At 41.0% G+C, this 11857-nt stretch overlaps 1 protein-coding gene across 2 annotated transcripts; it reads right to left on the reverse strand.

Moving 5' to 3' along the window:
* Window positions 1-382: 382 nt before the first annotated feature.
* Window positions 383-11221, reverse strand: LOC139445615 (uncharacterized). 2 transcript variants are annotated; one of them, XM_071226781.1, is made up of 6 exons: window positions 10910-11221; window positions 7287-7682; window positions 5932-6029; window positions 4439-4629; window positions 2223-2340; window positions 383-1297 (listed from the first exon to the last, which is right to left on the reverse strand). In XM_071226781.1, the coding sequence occupies exons 1-6, from the start codon at window positions 11022-11024 to the stop codon at window positions 1154-1156; spliced, it is 1062 nt and encodes a 353-aa protein (XP_071082882.1). In that variant the 5' UTR covers window positions 11025-11221; the 3' UTR covers window positions 383-1153. The 2 variants fall into 2 exon arrangements, with proteins under 2 accessions (XP_071082882.1, XP_071082880.1); XM_071226779.1 differs by having other exon boundaries at window positions 7287-7685; window positions 10910-11220.
* Window positions 11222-11857: the final 636 nt, after the last annotated feature.

The raw sequence follows: 11857 nt of genomic DNA on the forward strand, positions 1-11857 counted from the left end.
GCATCTTCCCGGGGCAAGGGAGTTAACTGACTGTAAAAGCCCATTTTCCATTCAGTTAATTCCTGTTGCTTCGGGAAGATGCTCTCAACTGTAACTGTGATTGTTCGTTGAGCCTGTTTCATTTATCCACAGCTCAAGAATAATCCCCATTGACTTACTTCTGAATGTAATTATCAGTTGGACCAGCAATTATTCACAATTGTTGTTTGGTTGTTGCACACAGCGCAATATCCCAGCTATATGGCGGCGGTCTGTAAATAATCGAGTCTGGACCAGAAAATCCAGTGATTGACATCATGTGCATCGATCAACGCAATTGGGATACGATGACTCCTCGCCCTGCCACATAGGTCTTGAGAGTTGTCTGACAGTTAAAAATATCTTCCGCTCTTCAAAACAATTTTATTCATAGATTTCATACAAGCGCACACTATATGGAAAGCGAAATAAAGAATGTCTCTGACCTAGGCCGTAACCTTCGCGAAATGCACTGGAAACAAGTATGGAGAGCTCTAACACCTCGTGTGTTCATTGTAACCATTCACGAGTGTACGACTGGTAATGAATGTAATGAACACAAGCCAAGGAATTTGACATCGTCCCGAGGCAAGGGCGTTAACTGAACAGTTTCCACGTTGCAACTGGACTTTTATTGTCAGTTCACTCCCTTGCCTCGGGAAGAAGGGAATATGACAGAGGTCATCGCAGTTGGTCATGCTACTTACTAGTATATAAGGTAAACAGGCATACATTCACAAGACCCTGGAAAGAAAAACAACATTTCCAAGCTTAGAGGGAACGTGGAAAAACTGTCCAGAACGTAGAGGTCTGAAATCCTTTACGCTCTGTGTCCCAAGAAATAGCTCGCCTCTTCAAGCCTTTCCACAACCCTTCAGACAATTCAATAACTTTCCAAACAATTCAATACTTGGTAATATCGTCATTCCAAGGTTTTGAAATATGGTATTTAAATTTTGAAAAGGCTTATTTGCAAAGTTTGAAAATGTTTGGAAAGCGAGCTATTTATTCAATAGATGGTATAGAACAGGATTAGGGTTACAAGTTAATAAACGAAAATGACGCTGCAAATATGTCTTCAGGGATGTCATTCTAGGTCCAAGGCCTGTCAAACATGGACCTTGGTCTTCTACTCCTAGTGCTTATGTTTAAGCAGCATTTCCCAGTCCAACGTGCCAGTCCTCGCGATTGTACAGCATGCGTTTCCATATCCAGTGTGTCCGCTCATCTTTTTGGTGCCCATTGGTGCTCGCCCAAGGTGGTCAGCGGTCTCATGGATCTGAGAGACAGGTGAATCAGTTGAAATTCAATTACAGTTAACTACGGTTATAACGAACACGCTTATAACGACCTGACGGATATAACTAACTTACTTTTTTGGTCCCAACTATTTGCTGTAGTTATGCTGTATATATGCTTATAACGAACTACGGTTATAACGAACTAAAATAAGCAGCCCCTTTAAGTTCGTTATAACCGTAGTTTACTGTATATACTGTATATAATTAAAATAAGTTATATCACGACTTTTCAGCTTCAAATGGAACGTTACCACTTTGGTAATAAAACAAGGACCATTATCAAGGCGGAATTCGAACCAGGATCATTAGATTCTGGCAGGCCTAAGGGACGCCACTATGCAGAGCGAATTGTAGAACCTTAGACGACTGGGCCACTCGCGCCTCCGAGCAAAAATATAAACATGGGGCACGTATGGTGTGTTTCTATCCATGAAGGGGCGGTCGGGTAGCCTAGTGGTTAAAGCGTTCGCTCGTCAAGCCGAAGACCCGGGTTCGATTCCCGACATGTGTACAATGTGTGAAGCCCATGTCTGGTGTCCCCCGCCATGATATTGCTGGAATATTGCTAAAAGCGGCGTAAAACCATACTCACTCACTCTATGCATGAAACGTGAGATAATGTTAAACATGCACATCACGAGCCATTATTTAAGGCGTGGTGAGGAAATAATGTTTTACTCCCTCTACATCAATATTATACAGATAAAAGTGATCAAGCTCAAATCTGGAACAGGTAAACCAATGGAGGATAGCATGAGCAACGACCCACGCTTTCGGGAAACGATGATGCAGTCCATCACCCGATTTTTTACACTGAGGATAGGGTACTGGCGATATTTCTACCTAGGAATTACACCTATTGATTATTATTCAATGACATTCTAACCAGAGAGCTATACCTACCACAAGGCCTCTGCCGATGATGGAGTGGGGTCCGTAGAGGTCGCAGTACTTATCTGTCATGTTCACGTGTACCTCCCCTGCGTCATCACAAGAAATGTTTCCCCAATCACCGGCATGTCTGTAGAAGCATCCAATAGAAGTGAGTGAGTCAGTCAGTCAGTTAACGTTGGGTAACGCCAATTTCCAATAACCTAGTTAATCACAGATGTCAAATAATCGAGCCTGACAAACAGGCAAACCAGTCGTAAAAAATATGTTTTTGAGGTCCTAAGATACTGTAGCTTTAAAATATAATAAGTCAAAATGTGATTTTTCACCATCAAGGTCCTTTATCTTATGGTTGGTCGCAAATGTTGACAACAAAGAAGGGACGGTGCTAAACTTAATTTCAAGAATATACTGAACCGCAAAAGAAACGTCACCATGGATAGATATATGAGAAAACATATTTGTCCAAACACTGTAAACATACTTTGAGACATATTAAAAAAGATGAAACTTGGCAAAACTGATCTTATAGGTTGAAATTAAAGTGTCAAATGTTCTTAAAGTGAAACACAACATTAGTCTCTGAGAAAATAGCATCACAAGTCAGTATCTCGTATGTCCACCATGTGCATTGATGACTTGAGCCCACACTCTGAGGAACGCCGGACGCAGTTCAGCTGCAGTTGTCGGCCTTGGTCGGACGTCATTCAGCCGTCTTTGAATCTCGTCCTGCAGGTGCTTAATGGCATTTAAATCGGGAGTGAGGGCAGGCCACTGCATGGTTCTGATGCCATTCTGCTGGGGGAAGTCTCTTGTTGCTCTCGCAGTGTGGACACGGGCGTTATCATGCTGAAATTCGTGGTTGCGGCGACGTGCCAAATGAGGTATGGCGTGTGGTCTCAAGACTTGATCAATGTACCGATCTGCTGTAACGCCATTGCCTCTCCCTGGACCGATGTTCTGGAAGACCACAGGGCTGACCCCCTGTGCAAGACCAATTCCACCCCACACCATGATGCTCGGACCACCCCACGAGTCAACAACACAAGCATCCGAATAACGTTTCCCACGGCGTCGCCAGACTCTCCCTCTGCCATCTGCTGTTGAGATACAGTAACGGCTCTCGTCTGAGAAGAGGACTCTTCTCCACTGCATGTGGCGCCAATGGTGGTGCTGTGTTGCCCAATGAAGACAGTCCCGGCGATGACATGGTGTCAGAGTGGGTACTCGCTGCGCCCCGTGACAGTGGAGGTGTCTGATCGTCAATCATCGACGCATGGTGTCCGCACTAATGTGTCGCTGGTGTGTCCCCATGGTCTGTCGGGCAGTTTCCGCAGGCGTAACAAAGCGATCTTGAAGATGCTGTCGCATAATCTCACGATCCTGACGTCGGGTGGTGACCCTTGGTCTTCTACTACGTGGTCGGTCATCTGTAATGTTGGTGGTCTGGTACCATTGCTGGAACCTGTATATGGTCCTTACGTGGACTTGAAATGATTTGGCTACTTGCCGGGCGGTTTGTCCAGCTTGCAATCGCCCTAGGGTTTGGTGTCGCAGAGTTCTTGTCAATCTTGGCATGTGATAGCAATTCAATAACGAATGAATGTTATCCGATCTGGGTGGATTTTATAGGACAAGAAATTGGGAACGCATGTGCATTTCAATATGCACGGACCTCACGTGCATCGGGTTACCAAGGCCATTGCAGAAATGCGTTTGGGCGATCGGTTTTATTATCATTTACTTTGTTTTTTATCATCAAATTTCATTGTTCCGGACAAGGTAAAGTTAAATTTTAGAAACTTTGACAAAAATTACCTAGATATTTAAATGACAACCTTTCATGCAATGTTACTTGGGGTGACGTTTCTTTTGCGTTTCAGTATATATTTGAGTATTTCTCGTTTTCGATCCATACTCGTAGCTTCTTTGATACATAACGTTTCATTTTCACTCCACATTTGTGACATACTGAATGGGCGGATCCGTATAACAACATTATTAATAGTTCGGTTGTCCTGTGACCACAGGAGGTGAATAATGAATTCGAATTTAAACAAGATCGCTTTCACAAAACATTGCCCTAACACAAAGCTAACTAAGGCACATTACTGCATGAACATTCTTGAAAATGGTGTGTTCGTTATTGTATATGCCCAAAGTTTCCTGTAAAATGTTCTAAACCTAGGGTCACCCTCTTCTGCAGATTCTGCAGAACGGCCACCTACCTTTTTTCTGAATCGTGACCCCCGTGAACGCCACCGTCGGGGTTGTAGTGGCCGCCGGATGACGTACAGCCGGCGCTAAAGTCGCCAAATTCATGCACGTGGAATCCATGCATATGAACAGAATGGTCAGAATGGCCGCTTGGTACGTAGAATCCCCGCAGTTCAAGCAGTATCTCCAGTGGCCCGCGAACCTGCAGGAGAAAACAAATAGTGGTTGGCAGCATTGCAACAATATAAGCTAGACTGATAAACACATTATATGGACACAATAAACATATTTGTAACACCGAGGGCCCAAACTATTTACCTATAAGTATTATGGGTGAAAATGCATTTTGTCAAAAGTTGTAAACCAGAAAACTCGATCGATTTCTAACACGTTCTTAAAATAGTAAGAGACGATCGTGTTTTCCGGTTCACAACTTGAGTTGTTATATATGAGAAATGTCCTCCAACCGTGTGCTTCAGAGTCTTATCGATTTGATGAAGTTTAACGCCGCATTGATAAGTGTTTCAGTTATACGACTTATTATCTTTTCTAATTGTGACAGCCAAACCAGTGGTTGACAGCATGACAACGAAGACATATAGACAGACAGATCACGCACTGTAACCAGCTTACCCATGAAGATTCGGGTTAGAATAGGTCTTCAGCAATCATGCTTACCGTAAAAGGCGACTATGCTGTCGTAAGAGGCGACTAAGGGGATCGGGTGGTCAGGCTCGCTGACTTGGTTGATGCATGTCATCCTATCCCTAATGCGTGGATCGATGCTTATGATGTCAATCACTAGATTGTCTGGTCAAGCAGGATTATTTACAGATACTGTCATAGAGCTAGAATATTGTTAAGTGCGTTAAACAACAAAACAAACTGTAACCAACTGGTTCGTACGACAAGCACGCGACATGGTCGCTTTTACAATCTAATGCTATGTGATACATAACTCGTATCCTTCATACAGCTACGGTCTTCATCAATGCGGTAAACGTCTGAGGCCTGCATCACTTTGGGATTTCGTTTCACATTAAGCTGACACGACGTGATATAATTGGTAAACTGTCTAAAGCGGCAATAAGTCCAACTCACTCACTCCCACAGTAACGATCCGACAGAGACAGATGCTGATTTTTGTACAGGCCTTTACAAGTCCCACCAAGAGTGTAAATTAATAAATGTTTTTACACCCTTAATGTCAAACCATTTACCTACAGCTACGCCCATTGAAAATACATTTTCATAAACGTTATGAACCTGAAAACACGACTAAGTCAAAATTTATCACACGTGGTTGTTTTCGAAACAAAAAAGCCACGAATACCTCGAAGGTTGCTGATGCGGCGTTTAACAATATTCACTTACGCGCTTACTTACAAAATAGTAAAAATAGCTCAATTTATTTCCCAGGCTGTCATAATAGAGCAATAGCATCAATTGTCTACGACCTTGAAGTGTCTGTTATATCATACTCCGAATAATAAAGTTAACTTACCTTTTGTCTTAAGTAGATTGCGCCAGTAATATTGTTGCGTGGCCCGGATTTAGAAGGTTCATTGTCCATAGCCATGTTACATCGACCATAGATATAGGCTGAAATACAAAGGCGTCATAAGACACACGTGTAGGACTTCCTACAGATAAATATGTTAATGAAGATATCAGTCATGATTGTCAACGGTTAGTTTGTCAATCGGCCATCTCGCCCCGAAAAGAACTGCAAGGATGATTCGGCTGCGAAATGGCAACTTGTTCCCAAACAGAAAAGAGGCCTCCGCCTAAACAAGTGAGAATCCACTTTTGTTGCATGTAAACTGTGTTCAATTTTCATCTGTTTTATAAAATGATGGTTACTTATTTAAAAGGGGTTTTTTTATCCTAAATCTAATCAAAATATATTTCAAGTTGTATAAAACAACAATGTTTTGAAAATATAGTTCCGACAAAATGACTGTGGGTACCTGTACTTGTGTGATCTCTTATTTATGCAAACAGCCGCTTTTGTCACATACTTACACCATGCAATGTAGCGATATATTGCTATTCGTATCAATTACCACTTCCAGAATAGTTTTTTTATGCGGCATTTTCGTCTCAAAAATTGTTCATAGCTGTCGGCTGCAAGTTCGGATGTTTACATCACGTCACTCTGATGTCAACGGGTCAAATATAATCCCGGTTTACATACACACCAACTCGTGATATTCCGGCAGGTAACGGAACGAGGCGAGTGGTAACGAATGTCCCGGTTGACTGACGGCTTCGAGTCACCTCAGAGGTCTCTTTTCCTATGTCCGATCGTCGTTCAGCGTGTTAGTTATCGGGATTTTACGAACGTTTTAAGTATCATTGATTTAAAACTAATATTCCATGACCCCAAAGTTTAGGTGAGGTGAGATGGGGTTTAACGTCGCGTCCAAGATTATTGCACTTATATAGCGACGTGCATGAACACCTGTGTGTGTGGCTGCTTGTACTAGTCCGGACTGATGCCGATTTGTAGTGCTAGCCCACTGAGATACTATGCCGCAGTTTAACATGAATACCCCACTCAGACACAGTATAGTGACTCCGAGCCGACCAGTCATTGTTTTAGACCCTTATAGCCGAGCACCAGACAGGGTAACAACAAGTACCATCCTTAAAGTCCTATGACGCGGCCTGGAATTGAACCCAAGACCTTCCGCTCCCCGAGTAGATGCTCTGCCATTAGAACACGGAGGCGACCCCCAAACCATAACATATTGTTAGGATACACAAAAGGTACACTCTAACGTATTACATTGTCGAGACCTGATGGCGTATAGTAGTATGGCTATAGATGAACCATTCAAAATGATAAAAACTTACCGTCTCGTTTTCTTCCCCGACATCTCCTGTGATGGTCACGATGACCATGACCTTCGTGGCTACCATGATGACCATGACCTTCATGACCTTCATGACCTTCATGGCTACCATGACCTTCGTGGCTGTCGTTATGAACATGACTTTCGTCGCTTTCTTCATGACTTTCGTGGCTACCATGGTGATACTCCTCGTCACAGTCGTCCTCGTAATGGTCGTCATGACCACCATGATGGTCGTCCATATGCAGGTGTATATGCACGTGCGTCCCATCCTGACCTGCATGAGTTTCCGCATGGTCATCCCCCATTCCGTGCACGTGGACCATGACACGTGATTCCAGTTTCTTGTGCATTTCCGTCCACAGACTGGAGATGTTCTTCTTTAGTGACTGAAGTGCTGCTAAAATTACAAATGCATATTTTTAATTATATTTTACACACCCTCTCGTTTCTGAGCGCCATAGCATGGTGTACTAGCATATCGAGGACATATTTGTTCTTTTGTTGGGATGAAAATTGTCGGATCAAGGTGGTACAGAAATGACAACTGATTGACTGAAATACCCACGCATATTCATTCAGATAGGCCATCCTTCTACAGAGGTGTCGCAAGATGTTGCGCAGAGAGTTTTCGCATCGGAGTAAAAGAATTGATTTCAAAGAGATAGCAGGAATACAAATTTCTGTTTGGCTTTGCTCGATCACGAACTGTTAGGTCATATCTACTGCGTCACAATGATTGACATTTTTGCCTGAAGAAACTTATGACGTCATTCCACGGCAGTCGTGGTCAATGAGTAGTAGTAGGAGAAGTAGTAGTAGTAGTAGTAGTAGTAGTAGTAGTGGTAGTGGTAGTAGTAAAATGTTTATTAAAGTGTCACACGCACAACATGTACAATATAAAATCGATGCACATAAGATAAAAGGTGCATGGATTGGCTTATGAGACACTATATACAATGTAAACAAAGTATATACATAATAAATATATATAATGTGAGAGGTGGGAAATTTAGCTACGAATCAGAAGACTCACGGGAAACAATAACAAACTCCTCGACTCAACAACGAAAGAAAAAGAAAGGATAGGTGGAGAGAGAGGTAACTTAATAATCATAGCGACGACTGTCGTCTCTTAAACATTTTTTTTTAAAAATCGTTGCGGCAAGCAATTTTTGTAAATCGTTTGAATTCATTGAGTAAATTCTCCCCATATCACATAACAATTTCGGTTGTTTTCTTCAGCTGCAGAATATAAATCATGCCGTTAATCTTCATAAAAACTGCATTGTAGTAAAAAATGACATTCGTCTTCCACCAAATCACAATTCCAATATTTACATAACCTCTCCGATAGTGGTATAGGAGGCCTGGAATATCTGCCTGTCTCAACAAACAAAGGTAAAATTCCACATCTTAACTTGGTTAAAATACGGCGGTGGTCTCTATACAAAATATTTTTAACATAGAAATTTCCAGTAAGTGAGTACAATTATACTTGTTCAAAAGGTTCTGAACATTATTTTACTATCCCAAGATGTGGTAAAACATCCAGACCATCGGTGAATAATATTAGGCAGGCGCTCTTGCTGCACAGATTTAAGTCTGAAAATATATCTGAAACATTCTATTTTCTGAGTTACCAAAACTGAGCACCAGTCCATATCCCCTCTACTTGCAAGAACAGGAGCATATTTATTTAAACCAAGAAACATCCTGGCAGCCTTATTTTGCACAACCTCAACTTCTTTAACACTATGTAAGCCCCATATACTGGCACCATAAAACAAAACTGGTTCAACCAGCGATTTATACGACTTCGTAAAAACATCATATGACATTCCACCAGCATAAATATACTTAGTGTACAGAGCAGATAACGTTCTACAAGCGGACTTACAAAGAGCTCTTTCACGGTCTTGTGCATGTCTAAATATTCGTTTAAACACAACCCTAGATAACGGTAAGCCCTGTCATAAGAAATGTGAATATTGCCACACGAAAACTGATAACAAAATCTTACAACAGATTTCTTTCGAAAATGGACAATTTTGGTTTTGTCATCATTAATGCTAATACGCCATTTTAAACACCAAGTACATTGTACTTACAATATCTAACATAGTTTGGAGATATGTTTCATTTGGAGCTAACAACGCAATATCATCAGCGTATAACAAAATGGATAACATTTCGTTATCCAGTGTTACACCCCATTTGAGGTTCGTTATCTCCGTGGCTAGATCAGATACAGAAAATAGAGTTGGTGACAATTTGCAACCTTGCCTAACACCCTTGGAAACATTAAAGAATCTGTGATATAGTCATTCACGCGCACTGCACATCTCACATCTTGATATAGGGCTTGAACAGCTTTCAACATCTCCCCTTGTACTCCAACAGTTTATACCATAGACAATTGCGGTCTAGAGGGTCAAATACTTTCTTTAAGTCTATAAAACACACATTGGTTGATAGTCCAGCAGATTTCCTATTATTTATCACATTATATAAAGTATACAAATGGTCGATACAGTTTCTGTCAGAACGGAAACCATTTTGTTCCTGAGACAATATATTGTTCTTCTCAAGCCAGTTTCTGATTCTATTGTTCAAAACGCCTGCACATATTTTACACGGTATAGAGGGAGTCATGATCAGTGCCAACGCGCCGGTTCATCACAAGCGGAATGCGGCTTGAACTGGTTGCAGCCTGAATAATCTACACTGCGATCATTTACCGCTGAAAGCCATTGTTAATCAAATTCGGTACATATATATGAGGGAAGTAATCGCTTAGTAGACAAAACATGGCGTAAGATTAAAACAGTGAAATGATAAAAAACAAATGAATATTGTTCATATTGTTTTTAAAATGCCTTATTTTATTGTAAATTTAATTTGAACAAAGAGTTTGCCGCCGTGTTAGTGCCTCGCATCAAAATTTTCTTGTAACAGTTAAGCATACTTTTGAACAAAAATTTGCAAGGGGGGCGTTTTATTCTCTTGGGAGTACCATTTGAAAAATGCTTACAGGTTATCCGCGCTGGGGAATTGTATGGCCCCACATAAACCAAAGATAAGTATTTTGGTAAAAAAAAATGTCATAATGGTTTGTGTGACTGAGTGAGTATGTTTTCACGCCGCTTTTACCAATATTCCAGCAATATCGCGGCTGGGGACACCAGAAATGGGCTTCACACATTGTACCAATGTGGGGAATCGAACCCGGGTCTCGGCGTGACGAGCGAACGCTTTAACAACTAGGCTACCCCACCGCCCCCATCATGGTTTGAGAATATGAAAGCGAAACTATGCTGAATAAAACCGATCATCATTGATCCCTAAATTCATATGCCTCAATCGATGCAATTTACTCATCATTTCCGTTATAACACAATTTTTCTCATTTTGTCAGGGTTGAATGGAAAAAACCCACTGTGGGATCAATTTAGAGTCTTCGGGGTATGAATAGAGATTTAACGTTTCCGAACAATGATATAATGTGTGTAAAACATGACACACCAGAGTTCTAGTTCTAGTTCTACATTGAAACAAACAGTACGTGTACCTCCCCGTCATGATCCATCCTAAATATGCTTGTTCAGTTTCACTTGTACATACCTGCATCACCAGATTCCGGTTTCTGGGTCTTCCTTCTTTTTGGTTTCTTTGCATCAGTCTCCATCATCACCCCTAGGAACACCACTACACCGAGAATAACACACAACTTCCACATATTGCACAAGACAATATTTTCCAAAATCAAAACCCAAAACTCGATCAAGAATGTCTCCAAACAGCTGTTTATGTGCCAGATGCGTTGGTCAGCACACGACACTGACCTATAACACTGACTAGCTAGCCTTTATGGTCAGGTCAAACGAAGAACAAAAGACCCCGTGTCAGCAAACGTCCACCACCGAGTCTGGTGACTGTAACTAATATACCATGCCTATATACTTGTTATCAGCTGTTAAGATAAAGCCCCTATTGATTACTGCCAATTAGAAATTATAAAATGGTTTTGACATTGTTCGTAATGTACTGCGCTTGTTGTTTTGAACTAATATGGTCATCTGTATAATTGTGTGTGTTTATCGTTACCGTCCCGTGCAGATTGTCTTTTTTAAATGTCCTTTTATAGCCAACAACTCGCCCAGCTGAATGTATATATAATCTCTTTGATAAAAATGAACGAATTTCTAGAAATGTCCTCGCAGTATGCTTCATATCGAAGAATATTTTTTTCCCGTCTTCTAATATCTGCTTTTTTCTGCCGTTTAAGTTCCCAACACCAACTCAGCTTAATAACAATTCATCGAGTTTAAAAGCACATGCATCTTTAAATTGAAGTTTGATGTCAGCATCGTTCTTTAGTGTTTTGGAGATGAGTTATTATTTTCCAAAATAGAAAGGTGCTCATTTATTTTTAAATTTATATTTTTAAATATACTGAAGATCATAAAAAAAATATACCGAGCAGTTTTTCATATTAATAAAAAAGCACATGTTCATTGAAGTCTGGTATTACGATAGTATAATTATATCATCGTTCCAAAATACCTCATC

This window comes from Haliotis cracherodii, unplaced genomic scaffold (genome assembly GCF_022045235.1).
Source record: "Haliotis cracherodii isolate W230 unplaced genomic scaffold, xgHalCrac1.p SCAF_6, whole genome shotgun sequence".
In the NCBI taxonomy this organism is placed as follows: Eukaryota; Metazoa; Mollusca; class Gastropoda; order Lepetellida; family Haliotidae; genus Haliotis; species Haliotis cracherodii.

Bases quoted from the DNA above. Each gene is read 5' to 3' on its own strand.
- LOC139445615 (XM_071226779.1), bottom strand. From the start codon at position 11,024: ATGTGGAAGTTGTGTGTTATTCTCGGTGTAGTGGTGTTCCTAGGGGTG. The intron at 4,630-5,931 runs GTAAGTTAACTT...TTTCTCCTGCAG, and splicing joins CAATCTACTTAAGACAAAAG to GTTCGCGGGCCACTGGAGAT. The intron at 1,298-2,222 runs GTAGGTATAGCT...CCTGTCTCTCAG, and splicing joins TCATCGGCAGAGGCCTTGTG to ATCCATGAGACCGCTGACCA.